The sequence below is a fragment of the Phytophthora sojae genome (assembly GCF_000149755.1).
Source record: "Phytophthora sojae unplaced genomic scaffold PHYSOscaffold_4, whole genome shotgun sequence".
Taxonomy (NCBI): domain Eukaryota; phylum Oomycota; class Peronosporomycetes; order Peronosporales; family Peronosporaceae; genus Phytophthora; species Phytophthora sojae.
This window is the reverse complement of record NW_009258118.1, coordinates 5,085,863-5,108,384: the sequence shown is the minus strand read 5'-3', so window position 1 is coordinate 5,108,384 and position 22,522 is coordinate 5,085,863. Positions and strand designations below refer to the sequence as shown.

At 53.1% G+C, this 22,522-nt stretch overlaps 8 protein-coding genes across 8 annotated transcripts; 2 read left to right on the top strand and 6 right to left on the bottom strand.

Annotated features, from left to right (window-relative positions):
- Positions 1-2,310: 2,310 nt before the first annotated feature.
- PHYSODRAFT_497967 (hypothetical protein) lies at positions 2,311-3,259 on the bottom strand (the record flags this gene model as incomplete). Its single annotated transcript, XM_009528972.1, has 2 exons — positions 2,311-2,533; positions 2,778-3,259. The coding sequence occupies 2 exons, from the start codon at positions 3,257-3,259 to the stop codon at positions 2,311-2,313; spliced, it is 705 nt and encodes a 234-aa protein (XP_009527267.1).
- Positions 3,260-3,807: 548 nt separating this feature from the next.
- Positions 3,808-4,047, bottom strand: PHYSODRAFT_421358 (hypothetical protein; the record flags this gene model as incomplete). The annotated part of the gene is made up of 1 exon (XM_009528971.1): positions 3,808-4,047. A coding segment is annotated over one exon (240 nt), but the record flags the coding sequence as incomplete, so codon positions are not given.
- An 881-nt stretch (positions 4,048-4,928) lies between these two features.
- On the top strand, positions 4,929-5,237 carry PHYSODRAFT_383105 (hypothetical protein; the record flags this gene model as incomplete). The annotated part of the gene is made up of 1 exon (XM_009528970.1): positions 4,929-5,237. A coding segment is annotated over one exon (309 nt), but the record flags the coding sequence as incomplete, so codon positions are not given.
- Positions 5,238-5,376: 139 nt separating this feature from the next.
- PHYSODRAFT_315175 (hypothetical protein) lies at positions 5,377-6,510 on the bottom strand (the record flags this gene model as incomplete). The annotated part of the gene is made up of 1 exon (XM_009528969.1): positions 5,377-6,510. The coding sequence occupies one exon, from the start codon at positions 6,508-6,510 to the stop codon at positions 5,377-5,379; it is 1,134 nt and encodes a 377-aa protein (XP_009527264.1).
- Positions 6,511-11,695: 5,185 nt separating this feature from the next.
- On the top strand, positions 11,696-17,520 carry PHYSODRAFT_261380 (ABC transporter ABCA1 lipid exporter family; the record flags this gene model as incomplete). Its single annotated transcript, XM_009528968.1, has 2 exons — positions 11,696-14,432; positions 14,468-17,520. 2 exons carry the CDS (start codon positions 11,696-11,698, stop codon positions 17,518-17,520), a joined length of 5,790 nt encoding a protein of 1,929 aa, XP_009527263.1.
- Positions 17,521-17,549: 29 nt separating this feature from the next.
- On the bottom strand, positions 17,550-19,322 carry PHYSODRAFT_332045 (hypothetical protein; the record flags this gene model as incomplete). The annotated part of the gene is made up of 3 exons (XM_009528967.1): positions 17,550-17,584; positions 17,657-18,017; positions 18,228-19,322. The coding sequence occupies 3 exons, from the start codon at positions 19,320-19,322 to the stop codon at positions 17,550-17,552; spliced, it is 1,491 nt and encodes a 496-aa protein (XP_009527262.1).
- Positions 19,323-19,522: 200 nt separating this feature from the next.
- Positions 19,523-19,980, bottom strand: PHYSODRAFT_332044 (hypothetical protein; the record flags this gene model as incomplete). The annotated part of the gene is made up of 2 exons (XM_009528966.1): positions 19,523-19,557; positions 19,623-19,980. The coding sequence occupies 2 exons, from the start codon at positions 19,978-19,980 to the stop codon at positions 19,523-19,525; spliced, it is 393 nt and encodes a 130-aa protein (XP_009527261.1).
- Positions 19,981-21,445: 1,465 nt separating this feature from the next.
- On the bottom strand, positions 21,446-22,396 carry PHYSODRAFT_315160 (hypothetical protein; the record flags this gene model as incomplete). Its single annotated transcript, XM_009528965.1, has 2 exons — positions 21,446-22,240; positions 22,289-22,396. The coding sequence occupies 2 exons, from the start codon at positions 22,394-22,396 to the stop codon at positions 21,446-21,448; spliced, it is 903 nt and encodes a 300-aa protein (XP_009527260.1).
- Between the last annotated feature and the right edge of the window lie 126 nt (positions 22,397-22,522).

The window sequence follows — 22,522 nt, the reverse complement described above, 5'->3', positions numbered from 1 at the left end:
TGAGTGATCGAAAAAGCAAAAAAAGCATTAATCATTTCTATTAGAATATCGATTATATTTAGAACATAATAGACTTACGGAACGGTACAAAACCGTCTTACTACCCTCTATTTTGTAGAATCCTGATCATATCACCTCTATATAGAATCCTTTAAATAAGCATAATGTCATCATTGGACCATCAATGAAAGTTTCGAGTTAATTGAGGCACTCATTTAACTTGATGCGAGTATCTGGCTTTTTTAATTATAAAATAATGCAATGTCCTAGTCCACATTCATACTTGATCGCTAAACTACGTTGAAATGAAGTTTATAATGTATGTGGATCCTTGCAAGTAAAACATGTTTTTGTTTGTGTTTTTTGCAGCATGCTAATATATTGACTCCGATAGCAACGTGGGGGGGTATCGACATACCCTGAAGGCAACTCATTACAGTATACTGTACGCTCGCGACAATGATCTTTGGTGGGAGAGTTCTTGCAACACTACCTGCCTAGACTACTGCTACGTAGTATGTCAGCATGCAGATGTATCAGCTCAGTCAAGAATCTCGACTCGAGATTGTCGGTGCAGAATCTACCTGCAGAATGCCTGCCCACCGACAATTGAGCAGAGTATGTGTCCTACAAGGCCACAATTCCTCAATTAAGATATTGAAAACCTCAAACAAAATATTTTACCTCAATAAAGCATCTCCCTTAAACCGGATGTTGTTTCGCCTAAACAGGCATAGCCCGTCCAGTACTCTCCGATTGGCTAGATATTTCGCGTCACCACAGAGGGACAGTGTCACGCTCCAAGGAAAGGTCCGCCAAAACCTGAGCGGAGATCCTGTTGCAGTGCCTATCTTACCAGAGCTGTCGACGTCCGGTGTTATCGAAGGTTAACACCCAGACGTCAAAAGTCGCCAACGGACGCCTGATCAACGCCCCCTTGACACCACCCGCTTGGTCACTATTTCGAAATAGTGAGATGCCACTTGTGGGGGCTGCTTCATTGCATATGGCGGCTCGCATTCTATTTTGTGGCATGTTAGCTCGACTACCGTAGTTGACTACATGCTCAGGAACGCTAGATTGCCACCTTCTCAGGGATCGGATTCTCTACCCTTAGGCCTACGCGCCGATAATACACAGGTAGTCTCAGATAGCAGAACTCTCTTGATCGTGTGCTGTGCCGCTTGTCTTGTGGCCTGATGCGTTGTCAGCGAACTCACATCACCTCTAGGTTGTATTCCCGTGACTTGCAGGAAGGCTACAACTTCGTGGTGACAGACACGCCATACCTAGCTGCCAACGTGGCCAAGTTGATCGTCAACTCAGCTGACCCCTCCTCTGAGTCGGCCCGTACATCGTGCGGCAATGACCGACAGTCGGCCAGACTAACCAGTCTCGCGACACTGAGCGGGAGGAAGAGAACGGCTTCACAGGTCCCATTCTCCCTCATGGAATCGGAAGCCAAGTCCATCGACGACTCCAGAGACGCCTGTTCAACCATCGGCTCGTTTCGGTCTAGATGCTGCTGCTGAAAGTGCGCAAGAGCGTCAAGCACGTGGACGCACTCCCGGCCGGCGTGAAGCTCATGGCGACGCTCGAGCACGCGCGCAGTGTCCCGTTCGCGGGCATGGCTTGAGACTCACTGACGGACTTGTGCACCGTCTCGGAGATTATGGAGGGCGGCGACTTACGTGCGTTGCTGAGTGTGTGTGAAAACACCACAGGCTTCGATCTCAGCATGTTGACGATCGCTCGGAACGCGGCGTACGTGCTCACGTACCTCCACTCGCTTGAGACTTAAGTACTGCATCGAGACGTGAAGTCGATAACGTCCAGCTCGCCTCCAGCCTAGAGACCAATCTCACAGCTAAGCGAGAAGACGACGAGATGACGGCCGGCGTTGGCTTGTCGCGGTGGATGGCGCTGGAGGTGGTGTGTGTACGTCGACATGTTCTTGGTCAGTGTCGTACTGCCCGTGTTGGATCAGCATGTCATTTCGTATTCACACGCAAAAGGCTGCGGGGATATTGACTCAGACCACAAAGTCTCTGAGGTGGTCATCATTTAGATGGTGGCGCTGGTTAGTTTTCATCAGGTTAGTTCAATCGATGCCGGACTTGTTCACGGTTTGTGTGTCTCTGGATCCGACGGAGTGGCCCAAAATTGCAGAAGCGCTCTACCATCTTCATTCAATACTATCGCAGAAGCACCATTGAAATGAGTTACATACGTGAAGAAGTTTCGTTATGAAGACGCATACAAACATTATACATGTTAGTTACAGTGTTGTCATCACGAACTAGATACATATCATGCTGCTCCATTTTGAGCCATAAACACCATATCCCGAACTGTGCTAGCCTTCAGCGAACAACGTCGTTTTGTAACTGTGTTACCTACAGTGGAAAACGCGCGCTCTGAGGGCACCGATGTAGCGATGCATCCAAGCCACTTGCGAGCAAGAACAGCAATAGTCGGAAATTTTGAATGGTTCTGCTTCCACCACGACAAAGCCGATGGGGGATGTCGGGATCTTTGACCTCCGCCTCGCTCGACTGCTTCAAGTAGCTCCTTAGCTCCCACTCGCAGTCAGTCTTTAACTTGTCGTCCATCGCAGCTGCCGATTTGACGTTCTCGATCCGTACAACATCTTTAGGAAGCTCTGTCGAGCGCGGTCTGAAGCATCAGTCATTCGCTTTTCAGGGCTTTGAGAACGAGCTGCGTCGTTGTGAACCAAAGCAGACTTCTTCTTTAGCACGAACATCTCATCGGCAAACTGCTCCCGCGCCTTCTCATATTCATCCGCAGTGAAAATCGCCGAATTCGTCATGTTGGGGTCAAGCAATATCCACAAAAGGTCGGGGTCTGCCTCCTTGTCAAACCGCTGCTTCAACAAGGCTGAAAAGCTTCGGCGGACGGATTGCATGATGGATAGCACTTCCATTGCGTATGCCTCCTTCTCGACACTTGTATAGAGAACATCAAATATTTGTTGGTTGTCCAGCGATCGTTTGAGTGAAGAGATGAAAAGATGAAGAGATATCAGCGTAGGATAGGTCTCTCCATCGAGCATAGTGGTGGCAACGCTGAACGGGGCCAACAGCTCGACCAGGCACTGAATCATGAACCACTGCTTGGTACTTGGAAGCTTCAACTTTTTTGTAGATCGATCGTTAAACTCCTTCTCGCCTTCTTCCGACTTAATGTACAGGGAAAAATCTTTCACCACAGGCTGCAAATCCAAAAAGCGCTGGAGCATAACCATTGTGCTGTTCCATCTCGTCGGGCAATCGAACAACACTTTTAGGGGCTCTTTTCGAGTAGACTGCAGCTCATCTAGTCGATTACGAGCCTTTTGTGAGCGATGGAAGTAGTCCGCCAGCTTTCGGAACATTCGAACCGTTTTGCGAACCAGCTCCATATCAGCCGAGCTAATTTCCATAGCCGCCGATTTCTCGGCTTCTGCAACAAAACTGGCAACTTCCCCACAAAGCGCATCAATATCAGCATCACTAATAAACTCTTCGTCTTCACCGTCGTCGTCCCAGTCCGGGCTATTTTCCAAGGCATCCAGCTGCTCATCTATCCACTGGGTTTCGGTTTCTACATACTGCTCACTGCGCACACAGACGACGTTGCCGAGAGTACTGCCAACTTCGCCACGGTGCTGGCTCCATCAGTAACTGCTATCGCCTTCTTTCGTTCATCTCCTTTTTGCAGAAGCGCCGCGGCTACAACGAGGTGAAGTGAGTGCGCTGCGCATGATCGATGATTGAGCCCAAGGAGGGTGCATCCACGTTTCATTTTTGACGCAGCATCTCGTAGAAATCGAACACACTTCTTGGTGTCCAGACGCCACCACGCAAAGCAACGTAACAGTACATCTGCAATGGCTTCTCCATCGTGTTTTCCAGGAATAGAGGTAACTTCAAGTGTCCACGACTTCATGTTGAACAGGCTGTCAAGGTAGTGAACCGTTAAGCTTATAAAGCTTTCACACTTTATCGAAGTCCAAATATCCGACGAGGCCGAATAGAAGTCACATTCGTCGTCGCTCACCAGCATCACTCGCAGTGACAAACGGCGCTCTGAAGCATTCTCGTGGACACGGAGCGCGACCGTTTGTCTCGACGGGATCTCAAGAACAGTGGTTGCGCTGTTTGCAAACCTTATCGCCTTCGCGAATCCTCTGTCGCCGATGATACTTGTAGGTCGCAAATCCGTACCCACCCATTCCGACAAAATGCCCTCGAAGAAGCTCTGTTCCGATTCATCTTCTCGTTCAAACAAGTTCACCAGTTGGTTCGATTCTTTCAGGGCTGCTTCATGCCGCTCATTTTCTTTGAAAGCCCGTAAGGCCTCGATGTGGCATTTCCGCATGTGGGGGCCAACCAAACTCTTTCCCTTCTTGATGGAAGCTCCTCCTTGCATCCAAAGCAATAAAAGCTTTTGGCGTGGGCGCGGGTGAGGTCTTGCCTTGGAATATCTTTGTACTTGTCGTCTACCACACATACGACGAACTGCCAGTACGCCTTGTCCTGCTGCTTAGGGGCCTCAAATGCCCTTCCAGCCGGGCAACTCGTGACGCCTTTGGCGGTCGGGACCTGTTGAAGTTGTTCGTGTGAGCTTGGGCTGAAAGCTGAATGGTTTAACCGGGCTGCATTTTGCATGCGGGTTTCGGATGGCGCAGTCAGCCTTGCACGCGTTGGTCCCGACGGGGTACTTGTCCTTGAAAGAGCTCCTCTTACATTTAATTGCAATAGAAGCACGCCATGCTCTGGCTGTCGACGCTGCGCCCCGCAGCCAGCTCCAGCAGCGTGGCGCGTCGCTGGGCGCCTCTCCAAGTCCCCAATACGCTGCTCTTCCCCACCCTCTTCTCGCCCAGCGACTGCCCTGCCAAGTCCAAGCAGCAGCGCACCGAGGTGGAGCTGCGCGAGGCCGACCTGGACGAGTCGTTCGTGAAAGGCTCGGGCAAGGGCGGCCAGAAGATCAACAAGGTGCGCAACTGCGTGCTGCTGACGCACGTGACCACAGGGCTGCAGGTGCGCTGCCAGAAGACGCGCTCGCTGGACGGCAACCGCCGCGCCGCGCGGAAGCTGCTGCTGCAGAAGCTGGACGACCACGCGAACGGGGCGCTGAGCAAGCGCAGCGAGAAGATCGAGCGGCTGCGGCGCAAGAAGGCCAGTCGCAGGGCCAAGTCCAAGCACAAGTATGCCAAGTCAGAGGGAGAGCAGGAGAAAGATGACGAGCAAGAAGACGTGTCTTCTTGCTCGAGGATGAAGACGATGATGATGACCTCATTGACTTGGAGCAGCACAGGTTCAAGGCCAAAAAGGAAATAACTAACTACCAGAAACGCACTAACATTTCTCTTGTCTAAAAGGCCAGCGGGTCGTGTCCGCTGTTCGTTGTGTTGCTTCCGCAGCTGCTGGAGTTGTTGCTGCTACTGCGGGATCCTTCCGGTGGCAGGTGGAACTTCTCGATCTTGAGCTTGCGCCGCTCGCGTTTCACCCCGAAGCGCGTGTTGCTCGGTGCGTGGCAGGCCAACGCGTGCACGCGCGGCAATTTGCGCAGAGTCAGAGAGCCCTGGAACTCGAGCAGCTCCTCAGGCAGCAGGTCGCGCGTACCAGCGAAGGAATTCAGTGTCAGCACCATGTCGCTCAGGTGTCGAAGCTCGTTGACAAACGCAGTCGGGAAGGTGCTCAGTGCGTCGCTCCCGAGAAGCGCGAGGCACACAGCGCCCTTCGACTGGCTGAGCAGAGCTCGCAGCCGCCTGAAGAAGGAGAACAGCGCTGCCATGTGCGCAGCGTCCGGAGCTCCCAGCAATGATGACCCCAGCCCCAACATCCCCACTCGAATCACTTGGCCGCCTCCACCTTCCTTCTGCTGCTGTACCAACTCTTCAATTGCGAGGTACAGACGTTCGTACACGTCGCTGACACTCTCCGTCATCCAGGCCAACGGGTCAATAGCGACTGGCTCATTGGCGGCCAGCATCTCGCGGTGCATCGCCTTGGACAGGTCGTAGCTGTGGCAGAACCGCTGCTTCTGAGTCTGCTTCTGTTGCTGTCCGTACTTGCCGTACTGCCACGCTATAGTCAGCGGGGCGTCCTCGGTCTCCTTCTCTGTGTCTGCGAGCTGCTGCTTGACCTGTCGTTGGGCGAGACTCAACTCCAGAGGCAGTTGCGCAGCGATAAAGTCCCTTGCATCGGGGGCCACAATTGCAACGCGCTGCTTGCCGTCCGCGACGCCCTCAGCCGCGAAGTATCGCAGTAGGTCAATCGCCAGCGCTTCGGAGGCCCCAGCGCCCACGTCGAGACTCGTCGACGCCCCGTCCGATGACTCAGCAGGCGTCTCCACCACATTCAGAGTGTTGACCAGCAACCCGCCACCCAAAGCCGCGTCCAGCTCGCTCAAACCCGACGACACGAGCGTTTGCCCATTGAGGAACGGCTTGGTGCCGCTGCGCAGCGAAGATGCGGCTGGTGTCTTGCGTCTGAAGCTGGCCATGCCTATCCGAGACCGTGGCCAGTGATTTTCTAATGTGAATTTTACAATAGAAAGGGCGGAATAACGGGAAATGTTGAGTTGGAAGCAAGTTGAAGTGCTCACGATCGGAAACTAAAGCCGACACTTGCGTGCAAAACCAAACTATTCATCAGTCAGGAAAACGAATACTACCGGTGCAGCAATAGGATGAACGTATTATACCCTGCCCTCCGTGACTTTGACGCTGCCTCTGGCGAGGAAGTAGAACGAGTCGGCCGGTGTCCCTACGCTGAAGAATTCAATACCGAAGTGTGTCACGCGAAAGCACACTGTCATCACGATCCAGAACGTGATGAGCGATCTCAGCGTCTCGAGCACAAACGCGAGCTGCTGGAGATCTCGTATACCGCAGTTTCGCTTGATCAACGCCATCAGCAGCATAACGGATGCGATATGCACCACTTCCGAGCGATTGAAGACGATGGTAAGTGAAAAAAAATGAAGAAGTGAGTTTTTTTTTGCATGTCAGGGGCTAGTCTGACTAGTTCCACTTGAACTTAAAGGTAAAATCGACGCCTGCGTAGATGCAATAAGAAGTGAGCAGAGCGTCAACAGGTCATAATGAGATAAACCTCAAAAGCGTACCGAAATGCTCGACGCGAAAGCACAGGGTAACAACAGCCCAGAACATTAACTTGCTTGTCACTAGGGGCATTTGTGTCTCCAACACAAACGCCAATTGGTACGGTGCTCCAATTCGGCAATTGCGTTTAATCATCCGTGACAACGCCATGAAAGACGTAACTTGCAGCAGCCCAAACAAAAACACCGGAAGAACATTTGAGCCCACGTTCTCACGATTAATTCCAACCATCTCCGCGTGATAGCGCGCACTCTGAAGGTGAACCATGACGAGAATATAGCTGCAATAGAAGAAGGGGATGACTGCCTCCAAGAACGCGGTAAGGATTAGGCACTCTGTCGTAAAAAGCATCTCGAGAGCTTCCCGCAGTATTGTGGAGTGATTCGGCAGGCTTTTCGAGAGCGATAATGAGCTGCCACAAACATCTTGACTCTTTTCCGCCCAAGCAGCGTGAGGGACAACATCCATGCCGGGGTGAATTGGCAGAATGGAATTGCTCTTGTGCTTTCGGCAGCTGAGGCAGTGGGATCTTCCTTCTGTAGCTGGAAAAGGTGGTCCGGCCTTAACCATTAGCGGGACTTTGTCTAGCTTGGAGATCAGATCTTCGTTCATGACCGACATATTGTGAGCGAGGCAAGAGCGAACGCGAATATCTGAGCGCACTTGCTGCTCAAACTTCTCAAGATCGCGGCACAGTAAGGTAACTCCACTGAGCAAGTTGTCGCACGGCGACGATAAATAGAGTGCCTCACCAAGTCTGGGTAGTATTGTTGCAGTACGATTGTTGAGGCCGTATAGCACGACAGCAGTCTGAATGAGGTCGGTGGCCGTTATGCAGTAATTGACGTCGCGCTTTGCATGCACGTAGCCAAGTACAGAGCGTTGAAGAAGTCTACAGTGAACATCACGGCTTCTGGGGTCATATCTTCCATATGCGTCGTAAAGCGCAGCATGGTATTCTTCAAACCGACCTTCATCAGCGGCAGAATAAAAATGACCGGAACCTGATACCGAGAACCTTGCGCAGCACGAAACAAAGCCTCGTAGGCTGGATACACGAACACCATCGTGGTCTGGACTGACGCAAAATTCATGAACCGTAGCAATTGATCTCGATGCTGCAGTATTTGCCGTAGAACTCGCGTCCCCACCACAATGCGAAATGAGATGAACTGTATCACGGAGCTCACGGGAGAAATGACCACCATATAGAACGGGACAGGAAATGTTGGGAGAGAGGTGAGGCCCATGGAGCAACCCGTAATGCCAATCGAAGCGCAAAGCAGCAGTGACACCTGCCGACACGGCGGGATCACGACGCCATCGACAAAGTAGGTCGCTTGGACAATTATGGACCGACTTACTGCGAACGTCACTATGCTCGCGCGAATCCAGAACCCGTAATTCTTGTGCCACCCCTCTTTTGGGTCTTGCAGGGGGATCATTTCTTGGACGAACACCAGGGCTACCATGGGCATGATACTTTTTAGGCACACAACAAACACGCGGAATAGCGAGGCGTTAACCGTGTAGGTCTCCAGCGCAAGTGCGCGGTGGATCGAGTACTTCCCCACGTAGTAGCTGACCTGAAGCCGCTTCCAGCCGCGGAATAGGTGAAGTGCGTATGAAGCAAGCAAGGAGACCATTCGTTCTTCGAGTTGTTGGTGTGGACAGTCAACAGATAGCGCCCGAGAACAATGCTGCTCATGAAATCTATTCGTAGCCCGAACCAGGACGTCCAAACTGCTACCTTAGTCAAGTGTAGACTATTGAGCTTTAGAATACATGTAGCTTTAGAAAGCTCAATAGCCCAGACTTGACTACGGTAGCAATTTGAAAGCTCTTTCTTGGAGCTAGCGTGAATGTCAAAAATGTTGCTGCGTCCTAGGGAATCTCGGGCTTATACTGCTTCTAATAACTATGTAGTACCGGTACTTGCCGCCGCAGTGATCCGGAGTCATCGTCATCTGAAGCTTCTGAAGCTAGACGGCGGCCTCGTCATACAATGCGCCTTCACGCCCCCGAGATCGTCGTCATACCTCAGCATGCCATCACGGGGGAGGTTGCAGTGAGGGTAGAATCCAATGTTGCGGAGCTACTAACTGGCAGCTTACACTGCCAACGATGTGTCCTGCACGCTACATTTTGTTTGTTGGGTTCACAAGAGACGGCAAAATGGACTACATACATGTAATCGAGGTAGCCGCCATTCGGCAAAAGACCGAGATATCCTGGTAGAGTGTTATACAAGTGGTGAACTTTCGAAGTGTGCACTCCATCCGTAGTTCAACACGATGCTGGCTGTGGGACTCAAGTCGGGATCAATGTCACCAACGCCGTGAATCATTTTATCGACTACCGCATTCGTTGAAAAGCTGGACCCCCCATTTTTCATCGAAAAGCTGGACCCCCGTCTCGGTTTTCCTATATAACGAAAAACGCCAATTTGTATACCGCATACTATTGAATTGAACACTTGTCAAATTTAGAAAAATATACAAATAGGAGGGTATACTACCAAAGTAGCTCCGACGCATACAAGTCTGGATATTTTGTATACTGTAGAGCTAGCTACGTTCTGCAAACCCTCTTTGATGACACCCTGGCAATGTATGTACCAGTCTTCAAACCATGGAGACATCCATAGGTTGCGCAGAGTTGGTTCACAACGCCTGTCATGCCGTTAGATGTAAGCAGAACTTAGACCAACAACCAAAACTATTTTGCTTTGGGTGCCTTGCGGTAATTTTGCGTAAAGTTCCAAAAATTGCAAACAGCACTGAAGACAAGTGTCAGTTTTTAACCCCAGTCTAAATTTGTCCTAGGAAAAAGGACCAAATTGGTTTTTGGTGTGGCGTACATAAGCCGATTTGTCCTACCTCCAGCCCGGTAGGACAAAAAAAGACTTGACATTTGTATGCCCGCCTTATGGCTCACGCATTTGTATCAGAGCTAAAAATAGCAGTGTCCATACTCAGATCCAGTCAAATCCTCAATTTTGTCCAAGCAGCTGGGATAAATTCGTCAAAGTGATATGTTATTAGAGACAATTTTTAGATTGCCTTTATGTCTACAAGGACAATCAATTAAGTGAAGCTGATCCGTCAACAGAGAGATTAAGGAAAGGGTTTTCTGCCCATGCTAAGAAAACTTCATATTCATGTGTAGTTTTATGACAGCAGGGCGCCAAAGTTTTGGCCCTTTCGTTTGTCCTAGGAACGATCTGAGGGGGTTAAACTGTGGTCTTCAAAAAGATAAAACAACTTGCCGTATTTGACAAAGTAATACTTACAGGTAAAATATAAGGTGATTTCAATTTCAAGACATCTCTTAGCCAATCAGATGTTAACATGCTAAATTTCACATAAATTTGCAGTTTCAAGAAAATTATAAGTACTCAACGTTCTATACGGTTCGGTTGAGGTATACAAATTGGCGTAGGTACAATAGCTTTGTATACTGAGCACATTCTATCAGATTTGAGAGGAGGTATTCAATTCGGGAAGGGTACACTATTTGGCGCTATCCGTGATGGGCCAGATTTGAAGGGAGAGCTGGACCCATTTGTTATATTTTGTCCAATCACAGTCGAGGTACGACTGACCCTTCCTGATTTGCAGCCAATGACATTAAAAGCGACTGTTCAGCCCTTCATCGAGAGAGAGAGGGCCCCAGGAACTTGACTTGGTGGCGTATATTTAGGCACTTATTTCGGACCCTGCTGGAAGCTGGCACTTTGACGTCTAAGTGAGTTCCCCTAAACTATTCCTAGTTGATCGATTTCCCTTCCTGAGGTCGTGGTGAGGCGGCGGTTTGAGGAGATGCGGTTGCAGAGGTTAATCGGGAGATCCATTAGGGTGGGTGACTTAGGGGGTTCCAGGGGATGTAGTGATGGAGGTAGTCGGGGGTCGGAAATAGACTTACGTGGCTTTTGTATCGGAATCGCTCCGGGCGAGACTCGAACCCTCAGTGGAACGCTTGATCTTCGTGGGCCTTACCCACAGGGACACTAGGAGCCCACAGCCCTTCATCGATAAGCTGGACCCCTTTGGCGATGTGGGTCCAGCTTTTCAACGAATGCGGTAGCGGTGTACTTACCACATAATCAAGCACGATTAGATCAGGGAGCAATCATAATTCAACTCATTACGCTGCAGTGGTGCTGACTCCGGAAATGTACTAAATGTACTGAGATATGGTGCTCGAGACCAAGCAGAAAAGTGTGCACATCGCGGTGACTTTGCAAAGTAGATTTTGACTTCGTTTGACGGCTGACATAGCCGACGATTCGATAGCTACATCCGTAGTTGGCCGAGTCACTCCCGAGAGTGTGTTGCAGTCTGGATATTTTCCTGGAGACCATTAGGAGAAAATCCAATGCGTGTGCCTTCATAGCATGTTGCCGCGGTAAGGCTTCCCTGAAGCGATACCAGTTGTACTCATGTTACAGTGTTCCCTCCGTGTTCCGATACTCGACGTCGACCCGTGCATTATTCATTCCACCGCCGCGACAACAAGCCACCACAAAACCACACCAATCCAGCCTCCAGCCGTCAGACATCCATGAAGAAGGAGGTCGATTCCGCCTCATTGGCAGCGAACCGCACGATGGTGGCGCACATGCGCACGCTGCTCTGGAAGAACTACACACTCAAGCGCCGCCACCTGCGCGCCACCGTCTTCGAGATCACTCTGCCGTGTCTCTTCGTCCTTCTATTGGGCGCGCTCAAGCACCTCGTAGACGACGTCGACGTCCCTGCTGGTTGGAGCGATAGCTCCGCCGGAACTTCCGACAACCTGTACGACCCCACTGGGTTCTCACTCTCAGCCATCCCCTCGGAGCTGCCCAAGTGGACGCAATACGAGACTTCCGTCACGGGTCTGCTTTGGTACATGGCCCGCCAATCCGTGACCGACGGAGTGAGACTCCACGAACTGTCCTCCAGCGACTACACGGCCTGCACCGTCGGCGTTGCGCTGAACGGATACGTCGACACCAACTCGTCGTCAGCGTCCAGCGTGCCATCGGAATGTGACGGGTGCGTTGTGCCTTACAAAATCGCAGTGGTGCCCGACAACGCCTTCACGCGCGAGTATTTCATGCAGACAATGGAGCTCTGGTACCTTCGCGTGAATCTGGTGAACGGTTCGACGTCGCTGCAGTTCGCGAGTCTTCGGGAAAGTGTGGCCTTCTTTGGCTCGGAAGACGCGCTGGAAGAGTACGTGAAGGGGAAGAGCTACGGCTCCAGTCTCGACAGCCCGCGCATCTACGGGGGAATTGTGTTCGACAAGTACCCGAATGGCAGCGACATCGGCTCGTTCTCGTCCATTGAGTACACACTGCGTCTCAACTCAACGGAGACCAACAACGGCGTGCTTGGGCTCATCCCGCCGACAAACGGAGATGCGTCAGCGCTCTATCCTTCGCAGAAGTCCATCAAGACCGACTACTACACGCGCTACACGCTCACGGGCTTCATGACGTTGCAGACGCTCGTCACGCGCTTCGTGACTTGCATGCCCGAATGGGATGCAACGACGCAGACAACAACGGGTCAGTGTCAGCGAGCACAAGCCACTGCATCCGCGTCGGACGCACTAGACAAGCGGCTACTGAAGTCGTTGGAGGCCGATGCCATGCTGAAATCAGCTCTGAGCGAGTACGCGACAGCGTCGGGTGCCTCCAATACGTCGTTCTCTTCTATGCTGTCGCTGTTGTCGACTAGCACGAAGGAGGCGCTGCTGACGCCGCTGCGCCAGGCCCCGCAGCCATATCTCGGGTCTTCGGTGTCGCCGTTCCCCATTGAAGCGTACACGAGCTCTCCCTTCTACGACGACGTCTCGGGGGTCTTGGCCATCATCTTCATCCTCTCGTACCTGTACCTGACGTCGAGGATCCTTGTGGTCTTCATCCAGGAGAAGGAGCTGCGTCTGCGCGAGTACATGAAGATCTTGGGCGTCAAGGAGCGCGCGATTGTCGCCACTTGGTACATCACGTACACTCTCATCATCTTCGCCGGCGCCGTGCTCCAAGCTCTCATGGGTCTCGTCGGGCTATTCGCCAACAGCTCGGTGGTCGTCATCTTCCTCTTCTTCTTCCTGTTCGGAATGAGCGTTCTCTGTTTCGGGTTCTTCATCAGCACACTCTTCAGCAACGCCCGCACCGGGTCCTTCGTGGGGATGATCGCCTTCTTTCTCATGTACTTCGTGGCCCAAGCGTTCACGGACGACTCGCCGGAGCAGGACATCTCTCACGCCTGCATCTTGCCACCAGTTGCGCTTTCGTTTGGTCTGTCGACCATCGCGGACTTTGAATCGTCCGGTATCGGCGCAAATTTCGGAAATCTGGACACGCTCAACATTAACTTCCGACTCGCTACAGCGCTGCAGATGTTCCTCGTGGACTGCGTGCTGTACACGCTGCTGGGTCTGTACTTCGAGAGGATCATCCCTAAGCAGTACGGCACGTCGCTCAAGTGGTATTTCCCTTTCTCCCCGTCGTATTGGCGAGGCCGCAAGAAATCCGCGACTTCGAATGGGACTGAGACGCCTACGGACTCTTTACTCGACAGCGTGGCGCTGGATGTGAACCCGAACATTGAGCGCGTGAGTGCCGAGCTCCGTGAGCAAGAGCGGCGGGGTGAAGTGCTGTCCATTCAACGTCTGGGGAAGGTGTTTGAGGTTCCAGGCGGTCAAAAGGTGGCACTGAAGGGGCTAGACTTGATCACGTACAAGGACCAGATCACGTGTTTGCTCGGCCACAATGGAGCTGGAAAGTCGACGCTGATCTCGATGCTCACAGGCATGACGGCGCCATCGAGCGGTGACGCGAAGTACCGTGGTCTCTCGCTGAATCAAGACATGGAGGAGATTCGCGAATCGCTGGGTATTTGCTTCCAGCACGACGTTCTGTTCGAGGACTTGACGGTTGAAGAGCATCTTCTAGTGTTCGGACGGGTGAAAGGATACAGGAATGAGGAGCTGCAGGGACTCGTGGACTCACAGATCCGTCAGGTGGGTCTTACGGAGAAGCGCCACGTCCTGTCCAAGGAATTATCCGGCGGCATGAAGCGGAAGCTTTCGGTCGCTATTTCTCTCCTGGGTGACAGCTCCCTGGTGTTTCTGGACGAACCGACCTCGGGTATGGACCCCTACAGCCGTCGTAGCACGTGGGAGATCCTCCTCAACAACCGCAGTGGCCGTGTGATGGTGGTGACGACCCACTTCATGGATGAGGCCGATATCCTGGGAGACCGCATCGCCATGCCATCATGGCAGAAGGCGAATTGCGCTGCTGCGGGTCGTCGCTCTTCCTCAAGAACCGGTACGGAGCAGGCTACAACCTCACTATCGTCAAGGACGACGCCAGGTGCGACGACAAGGCCGTCACCACGCTCATCAGGTCGTACGTCCCCTCTGCTGAGCTGCTAAGCAACGTCGGCAGCGAGATCGCGTTCCAGCTGCCTCAAAAGAGCTCGCCGATGTTCTCGGTCATGTTCACCGAGATGGACAACAATCTGTCCAAGCTCGGCTTGCTCTTGTACGGCATTTCAGCCACGACGCTGGAGGAGGTTTTCATCAAAGTGGCGGAGGCTGACGATGAGAACCACCAACACACTTTGGGCCATCGCACGCGCCCGACGGAGAGCGAGGCTGCTCCTGTAGCGGCGTTGCAGACATCCGGTCTGTTCTTCTCGCACTTGCGCGCTCTCCTTCTCAAGAGGTTCCACCACGCCAAGCGCGAGAAGAAGATGATCATCTACACGACGTTCTACCCGATTCTGCTGCTTCTGGCAGGTCTGATTATCTTGAAGAGCAGCAGCACGACGTCCGATGACCCGAATCTGGCGCTGAACACGAACGCGTACAGCTCCGACAATTCCACACCGACCCCGTACTTCTGCCAGGCTGGAGGTGAATGGTGCAGCGATGTCATGGCGTCGTATTTCTCTGGAGCAGAAGCTCAGGAGCTCGCGATTGAGTCTCCGGCTTACGACTCAAACTCTCCGACCGTCTTTAACGTCACCTACTCGGACCCGGAGATCAACGCGACGGACGCTACCGGCTTCGGGCTTCGAATGGGCCAAACGCTGTACAACAGAGGCTACGGAGCCAACAACACCGAAGCGGTTGACGATCAGTACAGCGCGTTCATGGTCTATGGAGACAGCGACGAGCAGATCTTCAGCTACAACCTGTTCACCAACACTACCGCCACGCACGCGCCCGTCATATTCAAGGCGTTGATGGACCAGGCGATCTATCGGTTCTTCGCTGCCAACTCGAGCGATTCGACGGTGGATCTTACGGTGAACAACCATCCACTACCGCTCACAGCGGCGGCCAAGGCGCTCTTCGGCTCCGTTTTGGCCTTCAGCGCGTGCGTCTTTGTCTGCATCTCGTTCTCGTACTTCCCGCTGCCGGTCGTCGTGTACCTGGTGAGGGAGAAGGAGGCGAGCCACAACTCCAAACACCAGCAACTGGTCTCGGGCGTCTCGCTCACTGCGTTTTGGCTCGCCAACTACCTCTGGGACCTCATGATGTTCGCCGTGCCCTGCGTCGCGGCCATCGTCCTCATCAAAGCGTTCGATATCTCGGCGCTAACCGGCAACTCCGAGTGCTCGAGCTGCACCTCCGAGACGTTTCCGGCGGTGATCCTTCTCTTCATCCTCTTCGGCTTCGCGATCTGCCCGTTCACCTACTGCCTGTCGTTCCTCTTCAAGGAGCACGCGGCGTCACAGACGTTCACCATGAAGATCAACTTTCTGCTGGGCGTCGTGCTCATGATCGTGAGCTACATCCTCGACGTGATGGAGTCGACCGAGTCGGTGAATTCAGTGCTCAAGTTCATCTGGAGACTGTCGCCGCTCTTCGATCTAGGCAACGGACTGCTGTCGCTGGTGTTGAACGAGCTCGACACGCTGCAGGACGGCACGACGGAGAAGAAGAGCCCGTTTAGCATGGACCTCATGGGCGCCGAGATGATTTACCTGGTGCTCACGACGTTCCTCTTCTCGGCGGTGGTGCTTGCCATCGACTACGGCGTGAAAATCCCCGGACTCCAACGCAAGAACGCAAGCGCTCAGGGCGTTGACGATGGGAAGTTGGATATCGACGAGGATGTGGCGAAGGAAGCTCAGCGAGTCGCTAATGGGGCTGCGAATGAAGATGCAGTGAAGATTGCTGGACCGAGGAAGGTCTACCCTGGTGGCAAGGTGGCCGTGAGAGACCTGTCGTTTGGCTTGAAGAGAGGCGAGTGTTTTGGCTTCTTGGGCATCAACGGCGCCGGCAAGACGACGACGATGAAAATGCTGACGGGCGACGTCGCTCCGAGCTGCGGGACGGCAACACTCAACGGCTTCGACATCTTGACGCAGCAGATCGAAGTGCGCCGACAAATCGGCTACTGCCCGCAGTTCGACGCGCTGTTTGAGCGGATGACGGTGCGCGAGCATCTCGAGCTCTTTGCGGCGATCAAGGGCGTGGCTCGAGCCGACATGGAGGCAGTTGTGACGGAGAAAATTCAGCAGCTGAACCTCGCAGACTTTGAGCACAAACTGGCGGGAAGTCTGAGCGGCGGCAACAAGCGCAAGCTGTCGGTCGCTATCGCGTTGATCGGCAGTCCGCCGATCATCTTCCTGGACGAGCCCTCCACCGGCATGGACCCGGTTTCCCGGCGGTTCATGTGGGATGTGATCGCCGATATCTCAACGCGAGGCAAGGAATCCACGATCGTCTTGACAACGCACAGCATGGAGGAGGCTGAAGCCTTGTGCTCTCGAGTGGGGATCATGGTCGGCGGTCGTCTTCGCTGCTTAGGCAGCGTGCAGCATCTCAAGTCTCGGTTCGGTGATGGCCTCGTATTCGACACCAAGTTCGAGTCTGTGGCTGCAGACGAACTTGATCGTCTAGTGGAGAGAGTCTTCAGTGACGGCAACGCCTACGTCACACCAGCAGATCTGGAGGACAAGTGTCGTGCGTTTGGCAACGTCGATCTTGCTAGACTCATCACTGCCGCACACCCGACGGGTTACAGTCTTGCTGCAGCGCTGGAACGAGACGGATTCATTCGCGCCGAGGCATTCTGCGCGTGGTGCGTGGAGGAGACGCGATTCAACGAGCTCAAGGAGTATCTTCAGCAAGCGTTTGGAGCCGGTGGGGTTGTCGTACTCGAAAGGCAGAGCGACTTCTGTCGGTTCAAAGTGCGCGGCGGCCCCAGTGACGTGAAGCTCTCCAGGATGTTTGCATTGATCGAGGACATTAAATCCACCATGCACATCCGCGAGTACAGCGTCTCGCAGACGACGCTGGAGCAGATCTTCAACTCGTTCGCTAGTCAGCAGGAGGAAGAGCAGGGTGTGGCTCGAGGCGTCTTCCAGGCTGCTTAGAACATGAAGCTTTAGACCCTAGCGGCGTATCAACGCTGAACGAACTTGAACGTGAAGTCCACACCTGAATAACATCGATACAGAACAATTCGCATTAAGACAGTCCTAGGTAGCATCAAAAGCCTCCCAACCGTACCGAAATGTGCCACACGAAAGCAGAAGGTCATGGTCGGCCAGAACATGAGTTTGTCTTGAATCAGAGGCATCTGCGTCTCCAACACGAATGCAAGCTGGTGCAAGGCTTGAATCCCACAGTTGCGCTTGATCATAACTACCAGGACGACGAAGGACAGCGCTTGGATCAGCCCGTAGATAAATAATGGGAACACGGTTCCGAGCACATTTTCTAGGGTAATGCCAGCCATCTCGGAGTGATAGCGGGCGCTTGGCAGTCGCACCATGGCCAAGATGTAGCAGCAATAAAGCAAGGGGATCACAAACTCCAAGTACGCAGCGATGACGAGACACTCCGTTGTGAAAATTGCCTCTAGCGATTCCTGCAAAATGGAGCCATGCGCTGCGGATATTTCGAGACTGGGTCCTGTATTGTCCGGCATTCGACTTTCAACGTCTTTCTCAGAATCAAGTGGCGCCAAAGCAGCAGTGGTCGGATGGATCGAGCTTCTGGACCTTCGTGAGCTACAACACCGCAGCTTTTTGCACTTCGAAAAACTGGTTGATGTTTGAGCCGAGGCGAGGTAATTCACATTGATACTCGCGGACTTGCTAGGAATCTTGTCGAGCATCTCAAGCAGCCCCATGTCTTCAATAGACAAAACTTGAGGGAGACACGAGCGCTTCCGAACCCCTCGCTGCGTTTGCTTTTCAAACTTCTCTGGGTCTTGGCACAGCGAGCAGAGCCCACTCAGCAGATTGGTGTTCTCCGGCTCAGCTCCGATGGTATCGCACAATCGCTGAAGAATGGTTGTAGTCCTTCGATGCAAACCGTAGAGCATGGTTAGCGATTGCACCTGGTCGGTGAGAGTTATGACGACAACTGTCGCAATCGACTCGGAGCTCTGCATGCAGGTTGCCATGTAGATCCCGTAGAAGAGGTCGACCGTGAAGATGACAGCCTCCGGCATCATGTCTTCGAGTTGCGAGGTGCACCGCAGCACGATATTTTTTATACCAACCTTTATTACCGGTAAGAGCGGTATCACCAGAAGCTGGTACCTTGAGCCTTCTGTAGCGCGAAACAACGCCTCGTAGGCAGGGAATACCAGCGCCATCAAGGCCTGAGAGTTGACGAAGTTCGAGTAGTTGGCCAGCTGACTGCGGTGCGTTACCATGTTGCGCATGACTCGGCTGCCTACGATCACGCGGAACAGTACGAGGTGCACTACGCACCCTATGGGTGCAGTTGATATGATGAAGAATGGGATGGGGAAGATCACGTTCGAGGCGATGGTCACGGACAAAGCTGTCATGACTATCGAGACGCACACTGCCAACAAGAGCTGGCGTCTTGTGGAGATTTGCACGCCGTCGATGAAGTAGGTGGCTTGGACAGTCACAGTGCGTACCCCAGTGGCGAGCAGGAGCGTAGCGCGTATCCAGAAGCCGTAGTTGACACGCCAGCCACCACTCGGGTCTTGGAGCGGAATCAGTTCTTGAACGAGCACGAGAGCGACCATGGGTAGTAGCGTCCCAAAGCAAATGAGGAGGACGTGCAAGGGTGAGGTGTTTTTACTGTGGGCTTCCAGAGCGAGAGCTCGCTGGATCGAGTACTTGCCGCCGCAGTAGCTGACTTGGAGCCGTTTCCACGCATTAAACACCTTCCTCCCGGGGAGCGCCAGCATGAGAACGCCAAGTTAAGCTTACCAAAATGGAAAATGACAGTCAGAGTGGATGAGCTTTTATAGGCACACGTCTATTGTTGACCAATCTACCTCTGTTAAGAACGCCCCTCAGGGTAAGACGCAGCACCCAGCACCAGTATGTGCTTCAAATTAAGGAGGCGATAAAGTCGAATCGAGTGCTATCTACTCGTAAGGTCCTCTCACACCCAAGCAAACTTGAAGGTGAAGTCCACGCCTGTTGCACGGACACCAATTCATTAGCATTCGGATACTCTTTCGCCTAGCTTTGAAGGAACGTACCAAAATGCACCACGCGAAAACTCAGGATAAGTACAATCCACAACATCAAATTCCCCTGGATAAATGCAACCTGGCCGCTCAGCACAAATGCGAGCTGGTGAAACGAATTAAATCCACAGTTGCGCTTGGCCAGCATTGCCAGTACGGCAAGTGACGCAATCTGCAACAGCCCAAGCAGTAGAACAGGGAGGATAGTCCAGTTCACATTATCCCGAGAAATCCCAGTCATGTCTGTATGGTAGCGGGCGTTCGGGAGGTGGGTCATGACGAGGACGTAGCTGCAGTAGAAGAACGGGACGACGGCCTCCAAGTAGGCCGTGGCAACCAAACACTCAGTCGTGAATAGAGTCTCAAGCATCTCACTCACTACTGCTTGTCGGTTTGAAAAGGTGACAAGGCGCGAGCTGGGGCCTTCTGTGAGTTGCCGTTTATCGCCTTGTGTTGGTACGATCAAGTCTGAGACGCGAGGGTGAATCTGTTTGCGGCAGCTCTTAAACCAAAACGAGCATTTTCGTGCTTCCACGTGGGTACCAGCTTCCGTGGATGACGTCCATCCTAACGCAGCAGCTCGTGGAGGGGCAACGTCATTTCCGCCAGAAAACTCCCCCAGTCTCGCCAACAGATTCGAATCTGCTGCTGACAATTTGTGCGGGACATTTGAGTAGATTCGAACGTCCGTGCGAGTCCGTTTCGTGAAATTCTTGGTATCTCGGCACAAAGAGGACAGTGCCGGTAGCAAGCCGCCGCTTTCGGAATGTTGGTCTAGTTGAAGCTTTGAGAGTAATTTGGCAGTACGACGATGAAATGTGTGCAGCATGGTAGTCGTCTGCACTAGATCCGTGAGTGTGATCGTGGCAATCGTAGTACTGGACGACGTGTTCTGCATGCACGTGGCCATGCAAATCGCGCTGAAAAAGTCGACCGTGAAGATAACCACCACTGGCGTTATGTCTTCCTTGTGAGCTGTGCACCGTATGACCACATTCTTCAAGCCGAGTTTGAGGGCAGGAAGCAGCAACACAACTAAAAGCTGGCAGTGAGACCCTTTCGCGAGGTGGAACAGTGCCTCATAGGCCGCGTATATAAACAACAGCGAAAACAGAGTCGCCATAAACTTCAGGAATCGAATCGTTTGGTCCCGGTGCGCAGCATGTGGTTAATTGCTCGACCCCCAACTATTAGCCGGAAAGAAATAACCAACGATATTTGAACCACTGGGGCTGTTGTTACCAAAACAAAGGGAATGGGAAAGCATGAGTAGGAGGCAATCGCTGCGATGGAACAGGTGAGGACGATCAATGTGCAAGCTGCCACGATAAATCGACGCCAAACTGCAATTTCTAGTCCGTCGATGAAGTCCGTGGCATGAGTCACCACCACAGGGATGGCAACAAGTAAAATAATTGCTGTTCGAATCCAAAAGCCGAAATTTCTACTCCAGCCATCGCTTGGGTCTTGCAGCGGCACCAACTCCACAGCAAGTACGAGAGCAACCATGGGCAGCGGCGTCGCGAAGCATACGGAGGTCACGCGTAGTACGGAAGAGTCTCTTGTGCAGGCCTCTAGGGCCAACGCACGTTGATTGGAGTACTTGCCCCCGTTGTAGCTCAGCTGCAATCGCTTCCAGGCGTCCAGCAACTTTAAGCACCAGATAGTTAGCGCCGACATTTTCATCAAACGCTGAAGAGAAGGCACACTATTCATGGCGGACATCTTATGCCGTAAGGAACGTTATATTTTCCGACAAACTTAGGTGAGCACTCCACCAACGTTGGCAAACTTCAAGTATTGCATTATCTCTCAACCAACAGCGCGCTGAGCATTCAGGCGATCTTCGCCCGCTTCACGTCATCCAAATTGTACTTGGGCATGGGCAGCAGAACGCTGGTCGTCGCCTTGTACTCCTGGTAGGCCTTGGTCTCGCCCCAGCGCTCTTCCGCCTGCTTCTCCAGTGGCGGAATCCCCGACACCGTGAACAGCAACAGCATCACGAACAACGGACTCACCGCGGCCCAGCACTGCAAACCGAAGCTCGGCAGCGTGTGCGCCGTGACCAGGAACACGCCGACCCACATCATGATCTCGCCGCAGTAGTTCGGATGGCGGCTGTAGTGCCAGAGGCCGCTCTGGATGAACTTGTCCTTGTTCTCCTGGTTGCGACGGAACTGCGTCTTCTGGTAGTCCGCCACCACCTCCATCAAGTAGCCGACAACCCACAGACCGGACCCGACCACGTCCTGGGGCGACACTTGCGGGTCGTTGACTCCGTGGGTCAGCGCCAGCAGCACCGGCAGCACCGTGAGCAGCACCCACAGGCCCTGGATGTTCCAGACCGAGAAGAACCGCAGCGGATTCACGCGGATCTCAACGAAGCGCTTGTCCTCGCCGCACTCGCTGATGCGCAGGAAGAGGAAGGCGCCGAGGCGGACGCACCAGAGCCACACGAATGCCGTCAGCAGCGACCCGCGCCAGGACACGGGGCTGTTCATCACGTATGCCAGTAGAACCAGCAGCGCGTACGTGAAGGAGCCCGTGACGTCTAGGAACCGCTCGGTCTGCTTGGACACGGCGTAGAGCGACGACACCCACTGGATGCCAAAGCACACCAGCGCGTAGAACTGCAGGTCCGTGTAGAACGCCACAACCGACGCCAACGAGACGCTCACAACCGTCCCGACGACGTTGCGCAGGAACCCATGGTAGAACGAGGAGGGGGGGGGGGCTTGATCCCAATTAGGAGAGTTTGGAAATGAGCGTTTGACGTTGACAAGCATCCGAGGAGACTGCAGTGCCTACGATAGCCCCGATCTACCAATACCGAGTTCGGTCCTGTTCCTCGTGGGATGTAGAGGATCAAGGCGAAGCAGTTTCAGGCCTTGAAGGAGACCAAGAGAGCTACG